The sequence below is a fragment of the Anabrus simplex genome, chromosome 1 (assembly GCF_040414725.1).
Source record: "Anabrus simplex isolate iqAnaSimp1 chromosome 1, ASM4041472v1, whole genome shotgun sequence".
Taxonomy (NCBI): domain Eukaryota; kingdom Metazoa; phylum Arthropoda; class Insecta; order Orthoptera; family Tettigoniidae; genus Anabrus; species Anabrus simplex.
In genome coordinates, this window is record NC_090265.1 from 745,803,136 (window position 1) to 745,828,164 (window position 25,029).

The following is a 25,029-nucleotide window of genomic DNA, read 5'->3' on the forward strand; positions in this document are numbered from 1 at the left end:
GAAGGAGCATAGTACTTCGATCTTTAAACGTTAATACAATCCAGCCTCTTCGAGGCCCCAACTGTTCTGTCAAATTTTACCCTAGATAAACTTCAAAACTGTGTTCACTGTCACTTCAGCTCGACAATCTCGTCCATAATAATTAATGACACTTTAAACAGAGGCCCATTCTAAACGGCCTTCGTGTACAAAAGAAGAGGTTTAAGTAATCGGCCATGCACGAGATGCTAGGAGGCGAAACACTTGCACTCATTTTGAAATACACTTAAAATCCTATATGGGCTTATGGTCCGAAGTTACGGAGGAACAGCCTATACTACAGAGGGTGACAAGATGCGAAAAATTAAGTTCCAAAATGGTAAGAAAATTTTATTTTAGAAAATCATGGTCACCCCTATACCAAATTGAATGGGAATTAAGAGGGTGAACACTCTTTATTCCCTAAGCTACATATTTCCCAGCAGGGATTTGAATAGAGTCCTTAGACTTGCCTGCAAATTTACATTTAAGAGGTGATATCAAACTTTAGAAATTTACATTAAGAAAGAATTTGGAAACGTTCCCCTCAAGTTAATTTTCTGGTGCTATCACATATTTAAAATATGCCTGCCATTATATTGAACTGGTGGGCCTTCCGACAACGGACAAGGCTGCGCCTGCCTTCACTTTCACCGTACACTTAGACCGGAGTGACGAAGATGACAAAATGGCCCAGCTTATATAGCAACTCAGGGGTAATGTTCGCGAACTCTCTTGACGTAGGCGGAATGCCTGTACACACCCCTAATATTAATTGGCTTCAAAAATATATACAAAAATTGTTGATTGGTCCGTAACATAAGGAAGAAGGAAGCCGTAGTTGTGCTGACAACTTCAGCGCATAACATTTTTTTTCACAAACATATAAGGTTTACAACAATGGACATTTTAAACTTCCCTTAGAAATTAATTGTCCGTCCCCTAACACAGGGGGCACGTAAGTTGATAGTAGATACATATAAAGATTAAAGGTCCAAACTTCTTCAGATGCATAGTTAATGTTTCACATCACAGAAGGCTTTATTGAAGGCGCGCAGTTCAAATGATCGGAGAAGTTGTACCTCCGGTACAATAATAATAATAATAATAATAATAATAATAATAATAATAATAATAATAATAATAATAATAATAATAATTGTTACGGGGTTATCCGTGGAACGCAGAGGTGAAAGAAGGTGCGGGCTTGAATGGGTCTAACTACAATGTCAAGAATTGAATTAAAACTTTAACAAAGGTTATATTACTTTCATTATTTTAAAAAAACTTAACAAATTTCCACAAGGGAAAATAACAATCAGGTACAATGCCAATCTTGAAACCAGATTAGGAAAAATCCAAGGTTCAGAACATTAACACTTTGGGCTTTAAGCCCTTAGTTTTACAAGTTTACAAATGGAAGAAGAATTATTTAGTTAAGGGCAGAAATCCCCTAATTCCAGAGCAGTTGCTCCTTAAATCATAATATCAAGCCTCCCAGAGGTACATTTTACAATTACAAAACTTGAAAAAGAGCTAACAGGCTCTCAGGTCTCCAAGCCTACTCAAGGCAACATCAGCTTATAATTACTGGCCTCTCAAGGTACAATTTACAAATTGAAAATAATTTATACAGGGGTATTTAATACCCAACCTACGGGGCCTTCATGAAAAAGGAACAGGTTAAATGACTGGCCAAAACACAAAATGAATGGAGGCGAACTGCGCTCCAAGATAATGGAAACTTAGAAACCTACAGGGCTATAGGCCGATGAAACAGGGGCTATTCCCAAACTACTGAGGTGACTCGTATAGAAATTACTTTAACACCTTACAGAAGAAAAAGTAACAAAACGTAGTCACCTCAATTAAAGATGAAGGGGAGCTCGAGAGGGTAATTCAATCTCTATCCCCTATTTACAGTTAAGGAGTTTGCGAAGTTTTTACATTAGCCGAGAGAAGATTTACATTTTAGAAAAGTTGGTTACATAGTTAATGATTCGGACCTTTCCCTCGGATTAAACTGCGGAGGTAGCAAGAAAGAATAAAGTTATGTGGCCATTACCTTGTAGATGTTCTAGCTGCCGACGAAAGATGCCTCCTGTTTAACACACACACTCAGAAAGATGACGATCAATTGGCCAAGAAACGTGAAAATCCGCAGTTTATAAACCCTCAGGGAAGGTTCGAGATCATTCAAGACTAAACTAGCCACACCCTCTCAATTTTATTGGTTTAGTTCAAAAGTAACACTCAAAATCGAACAAGAAGCCTGTGATAGGTTGAAAATTAATTACAGAAAATTTTAATTGGCCAGATTCAAAACTGGCGGAAAGGAAAAGGAAATATTGCCAACCCAAAAATAAATGAACATCAGTCAGTTACAAAAACCTAGAAATACAAAACTTCTTTCAAATATAAATTCTTGCACCAGGATGCATGATCATATGTTTTTGGTAGTGTCATCAGTGGAGAAATGTCTAAACTTCTTGATGTATAGAAAACAAAACTAGGAGAAATTCAGTCAGTTTAGGAAACTTCACAATAACAAAATTACTCAATATTTTAGTGGTGACATCTTGTGATTAAAGTTCCAAGTTGGTGTAGTTTCAGTTTCAGTTTCACTGTTTTACCAATAGGAGGAATTCATTTAGGCGCTGATTTTGAATGCGCGGCGTTGAGGTATAGCTCCCGGTACAATAATATTATTATTATTATTATTATTATTATTATTATTATTATTATTATTATTATTATTATTATTATTATTATTATTATTATTTGCGTATGGACCCTGTTGGATCACGCATTACATTTATGATTCGCCTTTCTAACAGACCATATTGCTTTCATTCTTTCGCTGTGTGCCTGTTTTCTTTCTTCTGACCACTTAGTCCCCGATCTTTTAGGGACTTCATTCTCTGGCTTTACTACCCATCTATGTATCTTGTGACGGTAAATGTTTCTGTCCACTATTTCTGATGGTTCTATCTGGGCCTTTTCCAGATCATTTTTGACATCTTGTATCCATGGTACGTTCTTCAGTTTTTCGGTGTATGTCAAAATCTTGTGGGTTAGCCTTGAAGACGATAGTCTGTGAACGTGTCCATAGAATTTCAGTCTTCGTTTCCTGACGTCTGCGGCAAGGTTAGACAGTCTTTCCGTAGCTTTGCGTGATTTGAGCCTATACCCTTCTTCCTTTTTATCTGGACCCAGAATTTTCCTCAAGATCTTCCTTTCCTCCTTCAAGATGTTTTCCAGATCACCTTTATTATTAAGAACCAAGATTTCACTTGCATACAGCACTTCAGGTTTAATCACCGTATTATAATGTTTGATTTTTGTATGTATGGACATGCACTTCTTGTTGTAGATGTCACGGGTTCTCCAATATGCTCTTTTGAGTTTTTGTAACCGAACTTTCTGTGCTTCCTTTTCCAACCCTGTTGGTTCTAGGATCTCACCGAGATATTTAAAGTATGGAACTCGTTTGATGTGTCCATAATTTGTTTGTAATTCCTGAATGTCGAATTTAGTGCAAATAAACTTGGTCTTTTCGAATGAGATTTTAAGTCCAGTTTTCTCAGCGCATTCCTTGAGGATTTCAATCTGTTTGATCGCTGAAATTTCACTGTCTGTTAGTATGGCTAGGTCGTCTGCGAAAGCTAAACAACTGACCTTAATGTCATCGTTCTTTCGGCCAAGTTGAATGGGTTTCCAGTGCTTCTGAACTTTTAATTCCTTCTCCCATTCCCGATTGACTTTGTCTAGAACAAGATTGAAAAGCAGTGGTGACAGTCCCTCACCCTGTCGCACGCCGGTCTTAATGGCAAAGGGCTCCGATACTTCACCCATGAATTTAACTTTTGACTTTGTGTCCGTGAGTGTTTCCTTGACGAGTCTTAATGTCTTTGGGTCAAGCCCTTGTTCTTCTAAGATGTTAAGGAGAGACTGTCGATCGACCGAATCGTACGCTTTCTTGAAGTCGACGAAACTACAAATAATCGGGGAGTTTCGGGTTGCTCTATATTTCAATATCGTCTTCAAGTTAAAAAATTGTTCAACACAGGACCTACTGCTGTGCGTTCAGTCTGCAAGCCTGTGTGCATTAAGTAAACATCTTCACGAACCTCTGTTTGAACTATTTATAATCCCACATGTCTTACCCCTAAAAATCTCAGTCTAATTATCGTCGCGATGCATGGCTCAGTGTGTTATTCTTCTACCTTCCTCCATTCGCCTTACACTTTGAGCTTCATCCATCGAGTTTATTCCTAACTTTGAGCCATCTCATTCCGAGTACTCTCCTGTCATTGTTCCCACCTGTTTGTAGCAGTGATAATTCTCACTACTTGCATGTCTCTTACTTCCAACGTATGGATAGGATATCGTACGAGTACCCAACTTTCACTCCCGTAGAGCTACAGGTGGACCGGCGTAAGGTTGCACATGACAGCTGCGCAAAATGTTGGTCACACTGCAGTGGAGCACGAGGCGATGTTGCCGCCATAACAACAGCTCATTGCATGACACGTGAGATTTTAGAAACATGAGAGACATGTTTTAATGTTATCGGGATGATACAGGATACAAATGAAATCGGCCGACAACAATCGCACTTTCAACACGCCGATTAAATTTATAATAAAATATATCATCACACAAAATAGTACGAGATAAATCCACTACGAAATTCTGATTATGGCGATGTTAGAAAATATTGAATAAATCGGCAGACACGAATCTCACTTTGAATACACCAATAAATGTTGCAATAACATACACAAAAGATTTCGAGTAAAATTTGTTAAATTTACGAAAGTTCAGAAATTGCTAGAGGCTCTATACCCTCCAGATTACTGCCGTCACTGTCCGGCTCCATGGCTAAATGGTTAGCGTGCTGGCGTTTGGTCACAGGGGTCCCGGGTTCGACTCCCAGCAGGGTCGGGAATTTTAACCATCATTGGTTAATTTCGCTGACACGGGGACTGGGTTTATGTGTTGTCTTTATCATCATCATCATCATTACGATGCGCAGGTCACCTATGAGCTTCAAATCAAAAGACCTGCACCTGGTGAACCGAAAATGTCCTCGGACACTCCCGACACTAAAAGCCATACGGTATTTCATTTACTGCCATTGTCATTGTCGCCGTCGTCGTCCAGGCAGATAATTAACTCCTGACAGTCACTGATGGTGCCATTTATTGCCATTGCCGAGTTAATTAATGTTGTGACATGGCTAACTTTCTTTCTCCACGAAGCCGCATCCACTAGAGCAGGGATGGCGAACCTATGCCACGCGTGTCACTAGGTGACACGCGGACACGATTTCGGTGGCACACCACCTGCATATTAACGATTTTATGTACGTCTTGTACTATAGATTATACATATCTCGTGCATCGTATAGTCATAGGGTTTCAGGTTTAAGAAATAAATACCGAAAATGTAAATTCTAGTTCCATTCGGACATGCACTATGGCAACTCTGATAGGTCCGCAAGTCAAGTGAGATAAATGTCAGATGCAGCCGATGAACTATTTGCTCACCCACGTCAGTCAATTAGTGAAGTTTTAACTTGTTTGTGGTTGCTAGCATCGCGCAATTTTTCTTAGTCAGTTACTGTTTACTGTTTTGAATTTTGTAAGACAAATAGTTGCCAAGGGATTTTCCCAATTTCGGGATTTGGAGAAACTACCGCACTTTATTTAAAAACCTCATACTCTATTGCACAAATGAGCGATATGAAGGTCAAATTTTTGAGTGGTTCACAGTTTAGAAATGGACTTCACTGAGTTTCAAGAAAGCAGTAGGCACATGGCTGAACAAATTCGTACAACTTGGTGTAGCATTGATGAAAATCGAGGTTGATGGTGAATACTCTCTCCAGAAGCCGGAGAACTTAATATTTGACCAGTGGAACAGCCTGCCACAAATTATGTTTTCGGCCATGAAGAAACTTGCTACAGTGCTACTTACTTTGTTTGCGAGCAGCTGTTTTCTACAATGAACGTTGTGAAGTCAACAGTTAGAAACCGTCTTGGTTCAGATCTAATAGTTTCTCGTGTGTTATTGAGACAAAAAGTTATAAACCTAACATAAATGACATGGCTACTAAGTATATTTGCGATATTGGCAAAATACGACCATGAAACATGCAATGAAATGTATTATTTTTACAATGTATATATGTATAAGTAATAACGTATTAAGAAACACAATTTTGAATTAGGGATGAAAGTCGGTGTAGGTGGTGGTCGTGGGGGGTGGATGGTAGCAATTACAAACGAAAATAACAAGTGACACAGTAGACAGTTGAGAATAATAAACCAGACTTAAAATGGCACACTAGTTGGAAAAGGTTCGCCATCCCTGCACTAGAGCAATGCCCTCCAGGAACAGTAATTGTGAAGGACTTGTGATTTGTGCGTACGTAATGGCGTTTCACTTCACACCATACCAACTCAATAGGGTTGAAGTGACAGTGGTACGGCGGCAACCTAACAACCTCGTGTCCTTGACTACATACGTCGGTGAAACCGGTTTGTTTTGTTTATACCCATATGCGCTGGGATATTCCTTGCCTCCAGCCATTCCACTAACCGTTCTTTACGGGCGCTCGAAGTAGGGGCCTTGTCCATTATTACGGAGTAGTAAGGTGCATTGTCCGTAACAGTGACAGAAGGGCCTTTGAGCTGTTGCAGGAGCTTCTTAAACCAATCTAAAAAGCGAACATGGTCCATATCTTCGTGATAATCACCGTTTTTTTTTTTTTCGATCGGAACATTAAAGACCACCTTCCACAAAACCACTGGATGAACCTGCGTGCGCTATTATTAATCTGACGCCCTTCCCAGTCGGTTGATTACCGGAGCTCTTAGGAATGTCATCAGTCCAAGATTTAGCAACGCACTTTTCAGTATTCACTCACGTCTCATCCAACCATATTAGTTCGTGGAGATCCTTACCGACAAGTTTATTCAGAAAAATACTCGTACTGCTAGCCATCACGATGTGCGACTTTTCAAGCAGCACTTTTCTTCCTGTTCAGTTTTTTATATCTGAAACCTATGGCTCGCAGTACCGATTTTAAGGAAGTTTAACCCCGGGAGAAAAGCGTTTCCTGTCTAAGGGAGATAGTAATTTTGCCACGATAGGGTATTCCTTCCTTCTGTAATAATCGTACACGTGTCTTCGTATTGCATCAGCCTGGAAAGGATCAATTCCTGTTACAGGAGATGGCTTAAATCGTTTCTTTCATGGAGTGCTAAGAAACAAGTCCCAAATATCAGCTACTGCTTCTTCCTTCAATTCCTGGAAGGAAACACCTTTCTGAAAGCGTTAATGTTCGACTTGTACGTTCCACAACTTGATCTGCAGGAACAGAGGGATGACCATACAAGCGTACGAATTCCCTCTCCCTCTCGTAAAACTCGCGAGTTCTCCGCACTGATTCACATGCCTGACTATTAAGGGGCACTCCTCGGTGCGAAGGATTATCACTTCCCGATTACCCCCTGTGGGTTGGGGACGCAGACGAAGAATACGCCCACGGTATCCCCTGCCTGTCGTAAGAAGCGACTAAAAGCGGCGACCAAGGGATGACTGTATTAGAACCATGAAACTACTAAGTCTCCTCTATGAGCTGGGATATCCCTGCACCATCGGCCAATATTGTTGCTTACCCAGGAGACACGTGTAGGGCACTTTGAGGTTATACCTACGGACGTGAAGCAAACGTGTCTTTAATGGTAGATTTCCATCCTAAAATAGTTGCCATTCTAGAGCCTGGGAAAAATGGAAAATGTCCAGAGGTTTATCGTCCAATCGCGTATGTTATAAGCTAATTGAAAGAATGATTTATAACAGAATCTCAACTACAGCCTTCCAATACGTACCAATTGAACAAGCCGGATTCCGACCAGAACGAAGCTGCTGTGAACAAGTATTGGCGCTCACCAGCCATATTGAAAGACAAGAACAAGAGCATTGCAGTATTTGTAGACTTGACATCAGCCTATGATACAGTTTGTCGACGAGGTATGTTTTTGTAATTCTTGAAAATTATTCCCTGCAAGACCCTCGCGACACTTTTCAACAACATGATGTGCAATAGAGTATTTGAGGTACATTTAAATGGCAGCGTGAGCAGGCCTTATGTACTGAATGATGGCTTGCCACAAGTCTCAGTTCTTGCTCCATTAAGGTGCGTTTTCCAAGGTGCGACTGTAGCCGCCACGGTGGCCAGAGCCGCACGACTGGGGTCGCCATATACGTTGACGACAGCAGCCGCAAGCGACGGGCACGTGGGTTGTTTTCTTAGACACGACTCCAGCCGCCAGTCGCGCAGTCCAGTCCGTCAGAAATGGAGGAGAACACGGACGATTTCGTTAGTGGCAGGGCTTTCCTTGACATTTTAATGGAAGAAGACGACGAAATATTGTTAATGTGGTATCTCGGTACGGAAAGAAGGAAAGTCAACAGTATATTTGCATCGCACTATGAAGAAGGATGCTATAACATTTTAATTAACAGGCATCTTTTAAGTGATGAGACAAAGTTCAGGGAGTGTTTCAGGCTGAGTTCGTCAGTTTAGTTATATTCTCGAACTTATAAAAGTGAAATTTTGAAAACCCCGTGCAATCGGTACAAGAAGCCCATCAGCCCAGCTGAGAAACTTACACTCACTCTGAGGTACGGATATTTTAATGTTATTTTAAGTGTTTAGCTCAGCTGCATAAATGTTTTTACAGTAAGGCATAACAATAAGTAAACCGATGGTCATAATAGACATGAACACGTTTCTTTTAAAGTCGTACACACATTTATGCTCGGATACTAAGTGGCAAAGAGCTATATCATGCGAGTGACTGAACACTCCCTCGACTTTTCGTTGCTTCGACATCGTACCTAAAATCAGTAATAAACTACTACACAACAGATACTTAAATCAACTGTCGCAGCGACTGCGGCCGCCAGCACTGCTCACTGCATCAGTGTGGCGGCTGAAGTCGCAATCGCCGCGAGTCGCGGACCAAATTGAAACTGCGCATGCGCGGAGCTGGAGACTGCTGTCGCCGTGCGGCTACAATCGCCGTTGCGGCTACAATCGCACCTTGGAAAAGGCACCTTTACTGTTGACATCTAAACTGCAGATCTCCGAGAAACTGTTTCCAGGAAATTCATATATGCAAATGACATAGCTAGACTGCCCAATCTAGTGACTTCAAAACATCAGAAATTGTACTTACAGAAGATCTCCATACCCTGAACAAAAACATTTCAATACGTGGCGACTTAAACCTAACCTGAATAAAACTGAAGTTAGTTGTTTCCATCTAGATCAGGATCTCTCAAACGCCCAAAATCTCACGCACGCAAATCGAGGCGCAAGAGCTCCGTGCACTGTGCATCGGTCCCGCTCGGCTCGGCGCGGACCAACGCTTCGTCTCTGGGCTACTCGGCTAAGCTCGGCTCAACTCGGCTCAACTCAGCTCGGATTTGGAGCGCTACGGAGTAAGTGAGGAAGAGGGAGACAGGGGGTGCGAGCGAGACAGGCGTGGGGAAAGAGAGAGAGCACTATTGCTCCAAATCGAGGAGTGGGGGTCTGCACTCTGGTCAACCAAGCGAAGTCGTCTTTTGCACCGTGCACAGTGCATGCACCAGGCGCATGCACCCTGAGAGGCCCTGATCTAGACACACCTCAAATGGAATTCAAAGAGCAACGATTAAAAGATAATCCTTGCCCAAAATATCTGGGCATCACAAAGGACCGGACCCTGACGTATAAACAGCATCTTCATAATACCGCAGAAAAGATAAAAATAAGAAACAACATCTTGCATAAGCTCAGTGGAACAGATTTTGGCGGGGGGGGGGGGGGGGGCAAACGCATCGGTTCTACGAGCTTCAGCCCTCGCTTTGGTTTATCCAGTGGCTGAATACTGCTGTCCTATGTGGCTTAACAGCGCACGTACTGAAAAAGTTGATATCCAACTAAATGACACAATGAGGACACTATCTGGCACTATCAAATCAACACCCCTACAATGGCTACCTTTGTTATCCAACATCCACCCCCCTCACATACGAAGGGAAGAATCTCTGGTAAGAAAATGGAAGAAATGTCGCAACAACTCTCAACTACCCTTACATCAGGATTGTACATTTCAGAAACCAGTGAAATTGAAATCAAGGAACCCATCATGGAAATTAGGAGAAAGGGTTGCAGAATCACATTTTAATGCTGATCAGACCTGGAAAGAAGAATGGCCTTCTTCAATCTCTGATCAGCGGGGTTTAATTAACGATCCATGTAAAGCTCCGCCTGGTTTCAATTTACCTAGAAAGGCATGGATATCTTAACAGAATTAGGACAAACCACGGAAGATGCAAATTCTGGCTTCACAAGTGGGGAAAAGCTGAAAACTCATACTGCGACTGTGATAATGTCCCCCAGACCATCCAGCACGTTGCTACGGAGTGCCCAAGAAGAAGATTTGAAGGAACCATACAAGATATACATAGTGCCACCGATGAAGTTGTGAACTGGTTGAATACACTGGACCGAGCTCGATAGCTGCAGTCGCTTAAGTGCGGCCAGTATCCAGTATTCGGGAGATAGTAGGTTCGAACCCCACTGTCGGCAGCCCTGAAAATGGTTTTCCGTGGTTTCCTATTTTCACACCAGGCAAATGCTGGGGCTGTACCTTAATTAAGGCCACGGCCGCTTCCTTCCCACTCCTAGCCCCTTCCTCTCCCATCGTCGCCATAAGACCTATCTGCGTCGGTGCGCGTAAAGCAAGTAGCAAAAAAAAAAAAAAAAAAAAAAAACCCACTGGACATCACATTTTGATTTACCTGATTTGTAAATACTGTATATAGCTTATTGTAATATTTACATTTCCAGTGTATCCTTATTATGCCGCACGACGTAATAATAATAATAATAATAATGATAATAATAATAATAATAATAATAATAATAATAATGATAATGAAACTACTTGTGATTAGTACCATTACGCGGGGAACACCATGGGTCGCCTTTACTTGCGAGTATTACCACTATGTTAGGTATACGATAGGTTTGTGATGAGTAGCAGTGGGTTTCCAGTACCCGTGATTAATACCATTGTGAGAAACACCACGGGTCTGGGCGTTGCCCGTTTCTAGTACCAGTATATGAGCGACGCCGTGGATCTGCGTTGCCTGTGATTGGTACCCACTATGTGAGGAACACCGTGGGACTACCGGCGCCCGTGATTAATACACCTAGATGAGTAACACCATGCATTTGCGTTGCCTGTGAGTGGTGCCATTATGTAAGAAACACCATGGGTCTGCGTTACCTGTGCAACGTACAATACTTGTGAGTAGTACCATAATGTGTGGGACACCGTGAGTCTACGCCACTTTGGATTAGTACCGCAACATGACAAATACCATGGATCTACTTTACCAGCGATAAGTACCATTATGAGGGGCCGTTGGACCCCTTTAGACAACAAGCATTCTCGATCCAGGATTGTCTTTAGAAGCAGTCCCTTGGTTAGTAATACTGTTGTTTATGATAGTTTCTGGATCGGATCCACTGATTGTTTTAAATCCATATCCATCCATTCATTCTTCATCGCATTTATTATTCTGGTCAGTGGATGATTTTGAACTTTTAAATTGTCATTACCTTTCGTACCATTAGGGGCCGATGACCTAGATGTTAGGCCCCTTTAAACAAGCATCATCATCATCATCATACACGGCCTACGGCTTCCCAAAGAAGTCTTTCAACTTCCTAAACTGTGAAGTTCTATAGCGTTAAAATGGCAATGGTATGGTTGAAGGCGAACAACTTTATGCCCATGCCTCCTGGCTATTTCATCCACCACGTAAACTGAGTACTAGGGATTGTTTTGTTTCACAAGATGCATGAGATTCCTCCTTCCTCACGTGATCGCGAACTGAAATATTGTATTGTGCTGAGTCAACTCATAATTTCTAGCTGCCATTGTTGTTGCTTTGTCAAGAATGACGGAATGAACTGACAAAGACCGCGAATACAACACACAGCTGATAACACGCAGTTATAATAAAGAACAGATCGACAACACTGGGAACCGTAACTGGAGTCTAACACGCTCTATCGGAGCGATCGGCTGCCTATGATTGGCTGCTTATTAATTCGCTTAGCCTCTGCCAAAAGGCAGCGCCCAAATATCAAGTCGAAACTCATAAGAACTGAACTATAGACGAATGCTAGGAACGGCAACACTAGGCTGAGACACATGACAGGTGTAAGCAGTTTGCTTCCCAGGAGGTGTAACAGGGAGTGCGTGAAAATGTGACCTTCGTACGTTATGAACGGAAGGGGTTGGGAGCATCTTGAGGAGGTCGGCAGAGAAAAGAAAACTAGTGAAATATAACGTCGGCCGTACTCTCCTCACAACCACGTTAGTCGTGCGCTCCACGCCGGGTGCTGGCTGTGGAGATCACAGGTCAGCGTGGCCCAGCGAGAAGAGTAACTTCTTCGATAGGCTGTGGAAAGAACAGCTAAGACATCACTTCACAGCGAGTCTTCTTTCGACCACATTTCGATCGAAATGAGAACGTGGCAGGTGACTCAGCGGTAGTATTTAAGAGTGGATCGCTCAAAGCAAACGGGAAAGTAAATACTGTGGAGAAAGCCATCAGCTGCAGGTCTTTTAATACTCCCAACTTGCCTATTCCGTAACCACATTTGTAAATCGATGAACTATAAAAATGTACTTTTTATGTTATCAAGATAAGGGCATGGTATTTTGATGTCCTTTAATTACAAATTATAAATTAAATTAAATAAATTATAAATTTCACTAAGTAAACTCGTGTCCTCATCTCGAGGTGGTGCAGCTCTTTTCAGGCACACCCACAGTGGAGGTCAGCTGCATGTACCATTTCAACCACGTACCAGCCCTCCTGCCATTCTTAAATTTCTGGCAGTACCGGGAATCGAACCCGGGCCCCCGAGGACGGCAGCTAATAACACTACGGTACACTCCGGAGGCGGACATAAATTTCACTATAACAACATAACACGTAATTTTGCATTACGATGTTGCTGATTTTATTTCAATTATTTTTATAACGTTGCGAAGTTCTGTTTCTACGCGCTCACACCAAGTGTTTCTGAGTTCGTGAGTGTTTTGTGATTGAAGATGTCATTGTGTGTTTAATTAGTTTCGTATGAGGAATGTGTGTAGACTATGTGTTGGGGTTGTTTGCGTATTTGTTCAGTATGAAAAAATCGGTGTAGAGCCTCTTGAAAACCGCATATGTTTTTAAATATTTTTATTTTTGGACGGGGGATGGGTTGGGTTACAGCACACAACTGATTTTCTGCACCAGCCGCCTCTGCGTAAAAGACGTATTCTTTGAAACCAGAGAAATCATTCTCAACGGATTTGTAAAACCAACCTCAAGATCAGATTGTAACAACTATGTAGCAATCACAACACCTGACAACTATGGCTCCAAGTTTATTTTATTACAAGCTCCTGTACGTCGCACCGACACAGATAAGTCTTATGGCGAGGATGGGATAGGAAAGGAGTGGGAAGGAAGCGGCCGGGACCTTAATTAAGTTACAGCCCCAGCATTTGCCTCATGTGAAAATGGGTAACCACGGAGAACGATCTTCAGAGCTGCCGACAGTGGAGTTCGAAGCCACTATCTGCCGAATGCAAGCTTACAGCTGGGCGCCCTTGACCACACAGCACACTTGCCCGGTGGAAATTTGTTACAAATACATGCAAATCATTTGTGTATAATTCTGCGTCTCATGGCAAGCACATTTTAGTGTCCGATTCTTCGTCTTCTTCTTGTTATTATTATAAAATTGGCGTTGCAAACAAAAGCGGTGTATTACTCTAGGCTTGGCGCGACCGCGCATGTTCCACGTCAGATATAAGCAGTTGGCAGGAATGAATCAAACCACATTCCTGTACGAATGAGTACGCCCGCCACAGGAGGTGACGCAACTGCTACTGAGAATAGCCACTATAACCAGTTGAAGAAAGAGGTTCCGTAACGTAGTTCTAGTATCGAACCCGGAACCATCTTATAGCAGGGGAAAGTCCAGATACTTTTCTGTCACTGCTGGCGACGACCTATTGCGACACCTGACCTTGCTCAGCTGCGATCACCAGCACCGGAAAATCTTACATAACTGCAGTTTCGGCCTCCAGGTTCAGCGTGTGAACCAACAGAACTTTACTGGAATTTCTAATTCACACGCAGCCTGCACATATTATTGCTCGTATGTGGGTTACTGTAGTCATGTGCAGGTTCGTGAACCACGAACAACGGCTGAGTGGCCTAGAAAGTGGTCCTGAGACACGGGATACCAGTTCCTATGGCATGACAGTGGACATCTCGAACGTTTCCTGAGTCATTGGCTATCCTTGTGCGGGGCGGCTAGGACCATACAATCTACCGACGGTCCTTAAAGACTCATGGGAAGGAGGATAATGATGGTGAAATTACGCTTGAGGAAGTAGAAAGGATGGTAAATAAACTCCATTATGGTAAACCAGCAGGAATAGATGACATTAGATCTGAAATGGTGAAGTATAGCCTGGGATTAAATAATGACTTCATTGAGTAACAAAATTAGCATGGAATGCTAATAAGGTACCTTCAGATAGGACGAAAGCAGTAATTGCAGCTATTTATAAACAAGAATTGAAACAATTATTGAGGTATCTTATTGATCAGTATACCAGGCAAGGTGTTCACTGGAATTTTGGAAGGCAGGGTGCACTCAGTGGTTGAGATGAATACCAGTATGATTTCAGACTACAGAGGGGCTGTCAGGTTCAGATCTTCAGTATACGGCGGATAACTGAGAAATGCTACGAGAGGAATATACAGTTATGTGTATGTTTCATAGATCGAGAAAAGGTATATGACGAAGGACCGAGGTAAAAATAGTTCACCTTACTGGGGGACTATGGGCTTAAAGCATTTCTTCTGATGATTGGGGTGCAGTGAGATTTGATGGTAGAATTACTTCTTGGTTCAAGGTATTTACATGGGTTTCACCTTTGTTGTACATACTACACAGTACATGGATAATCTACTACTGAAAGGTATTAAGTGGCAGCGAGGAATTCAAATAGGTAAAAATGTAGTAAGCAGTGCCGCCTAGACCGACGACTGGTATTAATGGCGAATTGTGCCGAAAGCCTGATGGAACTTGAAAATAGCTGCAGTGAGTATGATTTGTAAATTAGTCTTACCAAGACTAAAGTGATGGCAGTAGGTAAGACATCTAAGAGAAATGTCAGGTTGAGAATACAATGCTGGAACATGTAGATCATTTCAAGTATTTAGGATGTGTATTCTCCCAGTAAGTGAGATTGAGTCAAGGTGAAGTAAAGCTAATTCATTGAGCTCACAGTTGCAATCAACAGTATTCTGTACGAAGGAAGTCAGCTCCCGGACTATACACCGGTCTGTTTTCAGACCAACTTTGCTTTACGGGAGTGAAAGCCGGGATATCTTATTCGTATGTTAGAAGTAACAGAAATGAAATTAGCGAGAATGATTGATGATAGGAACAGGTGAGGACAATGGCAAGAGGGTACTCGGAATGAGGAGAAAAAGGTTAAGTTAGAAATGAACTCTATTGATGAAGCTGTACGCATAAACAGGCTTCGGTGGTCGGGTCATGTGAGGCGAATGGAGTAGGATAGAATAATGGACTCCGTCAAGGAGGGTAAGGGAACCAAAACGAGGGTTAGACTCAGTTTATAACGATTTGAGGATATGAAGTATTGAATTAAACGAGGCCACAGAACTACTTACAAATAGACGATCGTGGCAGTGGTTATTAAATTCACAGAAGCTTGCAGACTGAACGCTGAAAGCATAACAGTCTTATAATAAAGATGTATGTTGTTGTTATTACTAGGTGAATCAAATGTAAACCGGAATTATTTTTTACAATTTTATTGAATCCACCAACAAATACACAACAAACACCTAATTTTTCTACATAGTCTCCCGAATTGGACATACATTTTTGTCACCAAACTGGCAACTTTTTGATGCCGTCCTTGAACAAATAAGAACATGTGTGCAGCCAGTTGCGCACGTACTCCTCTACTGTTGCTTTCCTCTCAGTTCTTCTGTCAGTGGTCCAAACAATTGGTAGGAGAGTACTCCTCCAGCTTTACCCGTGTTACAACTGCAGTGTATGGCCTTGCATTGTTGTGCAGAAGAAGAACATCTCGGATCGGTTGCCGGTGACGTTTGTTGCGATATGCAGCTTTTCTCTCGACCAAAAGACAGCTGTAACATTCACTGTCCTTCGTTCTTACAAGAAATCCACAAGCAAAGTGCCCGCATAGTCCCAAAAAAAAAAAAAAAAAAAAGACTTGTAAGCACCTTTCCGGCAAGTGTTTTGGCTAGTTGCACCTCGTTTCCGGCCACTCCATGCTTGATGACCTCAGTATCATCAGAAGTCACAAAGCGACACTCATATCCTTCCTTCTCGTAGCGATTCAGATGCCTCCGGAATTTTTTTGTTCCTGGGTGAAGAGACGAGGAACCTACAAGACAGACAATTTCCAAAGGCTTGAACACTTCCAAAGTTTATTCCTACGAGCGAAGCAATTTCGGTGTGGTTTTTTTTTTTTTTTTTTGCGCCCATCGTCTTCAGAGAAGTCATGTACGGGACGAATGTTGTTCGCGGTCGTCCTTGGTGGGGCTCATTTTCCACTTCTTCCCGTCCTGCCAAGAATTGTTTGTGCCATTGATACACCAGGGTCTTTGAAAGAGTTGCGTCTCCAAACTGCGCACGGAGCCTTCTCAGAATTTCCGAAGCTTTGGAGCCTTCTTTCGCCAGAAACTTGATGATGATGATGATGCGCTGCGCAACGGACGTGTGTACCTCTTGCACGGTCATGGCGTACTGAGGTGAGCGGTCGCTCTTATGAGGGTATCCCCACCAACATCCTCTCAGAGCACCAACCATCCGTTCACTACCAGAGCCACGAATTTTAAATTCCGGTTTATATTTGATTCACCTGGTATTGTTTTTATTATTATTATTATTATTATTATTATTATTATTATTATTATTATTATTATTATTATTATTATTATTATTATTATTATTTTACATCCTTATGCCCTAGTTAGGAGCTGCATTGAACCATCTTAGCTGACGTGTTGGCCTTTTTCTCCTCGCAAAATAGCTTCATCCTCTCTCCTTCGTTCTTCTGCCCAAGTTATAGTGGCTCTGGTGTTGGGTTTGTCTTCAAACTGGTGATCGTCGATTTTGGTTCTGAATTTACATCTGTCCTGTCAATATCTTCCGAGATGTTAATTTCCTGGAGATCTTTTCCAATTTTACGAAGCCATCTGTTCTTGGTTTTAGATGAAAGGGCCATGTTGAGAATTTTTTAGTTAGTCTGTCACTGTTCATTCTGATAATGTGTCCATGAAATTTCAATCGTCTTTTCCGAAAAGTGTGAGATATTTTCTCAGACAATATATTTCATGAGATGATTTTTTCCTCCATATTCCCTCTATACAATCTGGGCCAAACATGTTTCCTTTCATGTTTCTCTGTGTCGTTGGTTAGAGACCCGCCACCAATGATTAAGGTTTCTGAAGAATATAACGCTTCAGGTTTTATTACTGTATTATAGTGTCTAAGTTTTGCTTTCCGAGCTATTGGATTTATTGTACCTATTATTATTATTATTATTATTATTATTATTATTATTATTATTATTATTAAATTGTCCATCTTAGACATTGCTACATTACATGATCATGGCGCTGAATCTACACAAATGTGTGTTATTGCCATTTATAGGTAACATACTTAATAATGCATTTCTTAATATACAGTTCAACAAATTAGGGGAACATGTTTTTGAACTTGTGCCATGCTCCACAAAACAATACCTCACTCCCAGGTATATTACGAACTATATTCTTTACCATTGAAGTATACAAAGAACATCGATGGATTCGCGTTCATTTTCAGAACACAAACGGAAATGCCCAGATAGGGACGAAAACAAAGTGATAAGTCCTCCAGGGTGGATTTTTATCACTGTTGGAGAGCTTCAGTATGGTTTTATGTCCTCCACGAGCATTTATCACAGCTTGGCACCTACGTGGCATGCTTCGTATAAGTCTACGGAGGTCACGTTGCGGTATCAGGTCCAGTTCTTCAATGAGAGCCTGTTCGAGGTCTTGGAGAGTCTGTGGTGGAAAGGGACACCCATGAACACTTCTGTCAAGCCTATCCCACACATGCTGGATGGGATTAAGGTCGGGACTCACTGCTGGCCATTCCATCTCTTGAAGCCCAGTTCCCGCAAGACAGCTCTGGTGATGCGCGCTACATGAGCCCTGGCATTGTCATGCATTAGTACGAATTCAGGGCAACACTGTATGCAGCAACCAACACATGCTGTAGCTGTATCTGTTCGATGTACCTCACAGTGGTATGATTACCACGGACGAAGACAAGATCCGTACGGCCATCAATACTGATGCCACCCCACATCATCACTGAACCTTGTCCGAATCGGTCGCATTCCTGGACAACCTTTGGCATGTACTGCTCACCACGGCGTCTCCATACACGTTGACGTCCATCACGCTGTGTCAGAGGAAATGTGGACTCGTCTGTGAACAACACAGGTTTCCATTGGCGAAATTGCCAGTTGACGTGGGTACGGGCAAACAGAAGGCGAGCTGCGCGATGTTGCTTCGTTAAACTTGGACAGGACGTTTTGGTCGTAAGGATACTTCTCTTAACCTGTTCCTTACTGTCTGGCCAGACACCGTGACTCCAGTGACCCTCCTGAGGTCTTGTTGCAGTTCTGTGTCCGTTGCTGAACGACGCCGCAACGCACAGATGGTCAGATATCGGTTATCCCGTGGGGTTGTCATGCGTCCATGACCTTGTTCAACCCTCCTTGTGAACTGGCCTGTCTCATTGTAGCGATTCCACAAGCGGTGAATAACTGATGGACAGACATTGAGATCCACAGCAACACGACGAAAAGTCCATCCTTCCTGTATCAAAGTGACGGCCCTTGCGAATAGAACCTCGTTAAGATGTCTCATGGGATGTGCTGGTTTACGTACAACGTGCTTAGATGACCGCAGTAGTCTTTGTATCTCACAACGACACACGGACGCACCGTTATTCACTTTGTTTTGAGGGGTCACCTAACAGTTTAATGCATGGCTACGCCTACAGATGGAGTATAACTTCGATTTGACATACCCTGAGTAGCTAAGGTCTCAAGATACGCTTTACGACCATTGGAACCCCATCCACCAAATTTACGTTCACATACCAGACGTTACAAGATATTGTGCCCTTTTCAAGGCAACAACTGCGGTGAACTTCTTCCTTCTTCTGTGCGCCGGCTGCTCCTGTAATAAATGACATTTAAATGATACTCACCGCTGCATGTAGACTCTTCTTCCTCAGTCGCGGACCGTCCGTATATCCCCGAAGATAGGCCACACGTCGATCAGGGAGTGAGGAAATGAAAAGTTGGGGTAAACTAACTATAAATGACGGTACCCAAAGACTGAATTAAAATATAAATAACAAACTGATTTATTGAATAAATTGCAAAGTGTCAAAATTGAAAAATGAACTGGTGAAAATAAGCAAAGTGTAATGAAATAGAAATTTAAAAAAAAGATTGAAGATCTGCCTTACAATAACTCAAATATCTGCCTAATAAAACTGACTGAAGGTCAATCAAATTAATTTACTCCAGGTTACGTTGACACAGTCTTCAAGACGATGACGTGAATAAATACAAAACTCTGGTCAGAAATACCACCTCATTTGAAATACTGAATTGTATTACAAGAAGAATGTCTCTCAAAATAAATTAGTGTAGTTGAATAATTAATTAATTAATTAGTTACGTCATCACATCAACACTGACTCAGAGGTGTTTATCAAATCTATAACACATGTGACTCAGTTGGGAAACTCCCAACTTTAAAAATAATCGTGGACTGCGCTAACCATGTGTAACAAATAAGGAATAATTCAAAGAAAACAGCCATGAACATCGTACTTCATTTACCACGTAACCACTGCCACATTCAAAACTACTCGTGGTTGAAAAGGAAATTATTGACACATGAACCTGAGTGTTACAATCACTCATTTAATTATTTAAATTTCATCTGCATGACTGTGATAGTCTGGACGTCTTTAAAATATAAATAATGATTAGGCCAAGTGCCTCATGTTTACATTTCAAATGAAAGCGATCCTTGTACATTAAAATTTCACTTAATTTGCCGCTGACTACATTTCATTATGAATTCATTATTTGTGGTACCACCACTAGATGGAGGCAGACCCCATCTCATTTACCTCATTCATTGCGGCAGTTATTATACAACTGGTTCATTAAAGATCGCTTCATTTCCTAATTTAAAATGTAGTGGATTTTAAAGGTTTGGTAATTACTGAATGCCTGGTATGAGCATACCACTACTACTATGAACTAATCGATGATCTCTTATCCTAACACATGAAATCTTATTTACATAATTTAGACCTGTTAATGGAGAAACACTGCTCCAACAAAAGAAAATACAGAAATCAAAACTAGCCTAACTACACCTATCTATTTACATCAAATCAAATACAAATAATTCACATACGATCCCACAAATAAACGGTACTAAAAGGTACACAAAGAAAGGATAATAAATAAACAAAACTAGATCCCAACATCGCTGCCTACTGAAAATTAATAAGGATGAAATGCGCAAAATATCGGAGTCTACAGAAAAATTTACCCCGCTACGAGTAGCAAAAATATTGTGAATTTGACGGCAATCTCTAACCTCAGACGACAAATGTCTGGCCATGACACTATTTAACCTTTATGGACAATAATTACCGCAATTCCATGTCATCCATGACTCTACATGACTATCAAAATACACATTGATTCGTCGCTCTGCTCACATGTACTACGGCTAGCATAAACTGGCCTATTTGCCGAGCATCTACTTTCCCTGGAACTATTTGAAACAAAATACAGGCTTCTGCCTACAATCATAACCCATGTCGTAACATATTTAACACTCTTGGTTAAATTATTCATCTCTCAATTATATTTACTCATCATTAATCTCGACGTAGTACCTCATAATACGGCCTCGCTCGTATCCGGCGAGCGAAATATCTGTCGTGCACATCTCTATTTCTTACGAGAGTTCATGACATGGTCCAAATATCACATATCCATTATCAACGCATATCATCAGGGATATTATTCACTTAGCTCGATCTGTAGATCATTCTCTGCTTCACATATCACAAAATATCAGAGCTGACTCATCAATGGCTTCCTGTCACTAACTGTTTACTAAAAATGACGAGATTGCCTCTCAAAAAACACGGCTATTGAAAAATGTGTAACCGCAACTACACACAGAAATAAATACTCGCGTCCACCAAAAAAAAATATCGTCGCAAAAATACACGGTATAAGGACTACCAGAAACGGTCATCTGAATGATGATTCCACCACATAAAACAAGTTGAATGCGCAAATCTCCAAATAAGCATTAAAATCAACAAGGCGGCGTCTACAAGATCACAACTCCAACAGAAATATCGCTCAAACTAAAGTTATAATAACATGATGATGATTATTATTATTATTATTATTATAAATCGGCATTACACTCATTGAGATCAAATAATATAGCATCCTAAATTGTCAAAGTGACTTACTACAAATGATCCATAATAATACGCAAACACATCTACGTAAAGGAAGTGCGCAAATAACCCTAGCTGAAAGCGCAAAAAATATTATTATTATTATTATTATTATTATTATTATTATTATTATTATTATTATTAAAATGTGAATTATTTACAATCCTACCTAACAGTCTAAGCTACATTTGATCATCGATTAGTCACAGTTCTACATATTTATTTATACATTGTTTTGTAGATGCTCATACCTGGGTGCTGGAGGCATGTTCGATCACCCTCCGGGCTCCGTCATGGTGAATTAGAATTCCATCTTGAAGCTGATGTGGTATTCCGAATTTTCACACACGCAAACTTGATACATTTTTATCATGGCGTTACACACGTTCACATTAACATAACACACGCATTTTCTAGCACTTCAGTAAAGATGATACCATAGCTCTGCATAGACTCCTGACGTGAAGTCGAAAGTTTCCTCTCCGCTACCTGGCTGAAAAACACCTGCTGGTCTCCACACCGCTCTCTCAGTTTGTTTACCTAGTGGCTTACCGGTTGTTCACCTCTTCGGAACATAACAGTTTGCTCAAGGTCTTTAACATTGCGGCCTTTCATTAATGAAAAGACATTCTGCTCCCTGTCTGCTTTAACTAGTTTCTCCCCGAAAACATCTCGCTTGCCATAACAGTTTATTGTAAGTGGTAAAAGCAAGCTAAAGTACAGTTTCCAATGATGTGGAGAAATTTATGCTGATCATCCTCCAAAAATGAAGAAGAAAATAGCTCTCCAACAAATGTCAAACTGCACGTGGATTAGAAAGGTTTTATGCAGCTACGCTCAAACATGGACTTGTCCCTCTCGATTAGTAATGTGAGTTCATTTAAGCGAAGTGTTGAAAGTGTAGCTATTGCCTGTTATCTCTACATAAATTCAAAGTAAAGTAAAAGTTTGTTAAAGTGTTCATTTCTCCTGAAATATTACTCTCCCAAGTAAAATACATGGCTCACTCGGATGCCATCAAGTGTCTCTGATCGCTTTCTTACCAGACAAAAGTAAAGTTCAAAGCTGACTAACGGAATTAGCTGACACACTCTAAACACACTGAAGATTCAACTAACCCACGAACACAGGATACACTGAAGAATCACCATTCTGCACGCTGGTTTTGTAATGAGTTCTCCCCCCACCTTGAAAATAGTTCTGTGGAAGGGATGTGGCGTAGTAATCCAGCACTTGGGAGCGCTTTATCATACATCCGTAGGTTAAAGCTTCAAAAATTATGTGCAAAATCTTCCTAATTTCGGTCTGACTTACTTGTTATATTGCGCCGTGGGAAACGATCACAGGATAATCCACACGACGGCGCGCGTCACCGGCATTATTTTCTCCCAGCGAATGGCTTCTTCCCGCCATGACAGTTCAATTCCTGGGCGATACTACTCTTCCGTGTGAAGTTAAAATTTATTAATTAGGCAATAATTAACCACAGATTTGCACCGATAAATTTTCAAATATTATTAGGAAGTCAGGACACTGTTTTTCACCACTACACCGGGCTCCAAATAGCGAAATACTGACTGTAGATTCCCGCTATGACAGGACATTCAAATTTGGAATTTTGTGATTGGCTGAGACTTTCGCGCCCTTCGCAGCGTGTATGCTTCCATTTTCTCCCAAGGGTTGGTGGGTGCTATCGTTGTCTCCCTTGTCCTGCTAAGTAGGTCAAGCCTCAGCGCGTGATTTTCTCGTGAGAACCAAGTAGAAAGTTGCCACTCCTAGGCGGTACCATAAAATTTATTGGATGCAGTACTCAGGGCGGTTTACAAGTTGCTCGTGCTCTAAGAAGAGTTTCGAGGATTTCCTTGCCGACTGACTGGCGCCAGAATGTTCCTTTGTGACTGCTAGCTCTCACATCCTACTGTAGTATCCCATATGCGAAATATTCAACTTTTAATTTGTAAATTAATTACGTACATTCGCTTATGGGTGCAATATGTTCCCCTAATTTTTATGAACTGTACATATATATTAACATCCCTTTTACCTGCTCTTTGTGAATACGTGGCCATTGCATATAAGTACTGAGGCCGAGTCTTGTTTCAGGTCGTTGCAGGTGTTCGAGCAGCTGGGCAGGACTCACAGCGCCGTCCTCCAGGAGCAGCGTGAGGTGGCAGGTGGCAGCGAATTGGGCGGTCCTCTGCGGTTCCCGCATTCCTGTATCCTGTGGCTGCAGTGCAAGCAGGTTCATTCCTCTCTCTACTTTCACTAGCTCACTGACTCGTTGGCTGAACGGTCAGCGTACTGGCCTTCGGTTCAGGAGGTCCCGGGTTCGATTCCCGGCCGGGTCGGGGATTTTAACCTTAATTGGTTGATTCCTACGGCACGGGGGCTGGGTGTATGTGTTGTCTTCATCCTCATTTCATCCTCATCACGACGCGCAGGTCGCCTACGGGAGTCAAATAGACAGACCTGCACCTGGCGAGCCAAACCCGTCCTGAGATATCCCGGCACTAAAAGCCATACGACATTTCATACTAGCTCACTTGAATTTTCAGGCTCTCCGTGACAGCGCTAAGTTTGAAAATTATAATCCGTTAGTATGTTGAAAGAAAAGACTGTGAGCGGATGTTTCAACGAACATGTTGCACAGGGACTCTATGAAAAGACCGAAAGAAACACGATGGATGAGTGGACAGGCGTGAAGATTGAGATCAGTAGGGGTGCTGAAGAAAGGTAAGATCAAGTAAGAATCAGTGGATAACTCAGGAGATATCAGACCTGATTAAAGAACTAAAAATACAAGAATGCAAAGAATACAGACGATTGAAGAACGAAGTAGATAGAAAGTGAAGGACAGCTAACGAAGAATGGCTGTGAGACAAAGGCAAGGATGATTGTAGTAAAGGTAGATGCTGCGTACGGGAATATCAAGGAAACCTTCGGAGAAAGGAAAACTAGATCAGTTAGAAAACCACTTCTAAGGGAAAAAAACATTTGAAAAAAGAGGCAGAAAGATGGCAGGAACCTATTGAAGAATTGTACTCGTATCAGGGTAAAGAAGTAGATGATAAATTTCTGAAACAAGAAGATACTGATGAAATGGCTGACCCAATTTTGAAGTCGGAATTCGACAGAGTTTTGAAAGACCTAAACAGGAACAAGGCACCTGGAATTGATGGCATACCCAAAGAATTACTGACGACTGCCTTTGGAGATACCAGCACGAC

General features: G+C 41.6%; 1 protein-coding gene across 3 annotated transcripts in view; it reads left to right on the forward strand.

The window, feature by feature from the left end:
• LOC136857479 (tRNA dimethylallyltransferase) overlaps nucleotides 1-25,029 on the forward strand; it is a 1,029,479-nt gene that overhangs the window by 782,128 nt on the left and 222,322 nt on the right. For all 3 annotated transcript variants that reach the window (XR_010858541.2, XM_067136153.2, XM_067136154.2), the window contains one exon: nucleotides 23,906-24,044. Coding sequence is in view for 2 of the 3 variants with exons in the window: in XM_067136153.2 (XP_066992254.2) it covers nucleotides 23,906-24,044 (139 nt within the window). In the remaining variant the exon portion in view is untranslated. The remainder of the gene's footprint in view (nucleotides 1-23,905; nucleotides 24,045-25,029) is intronic.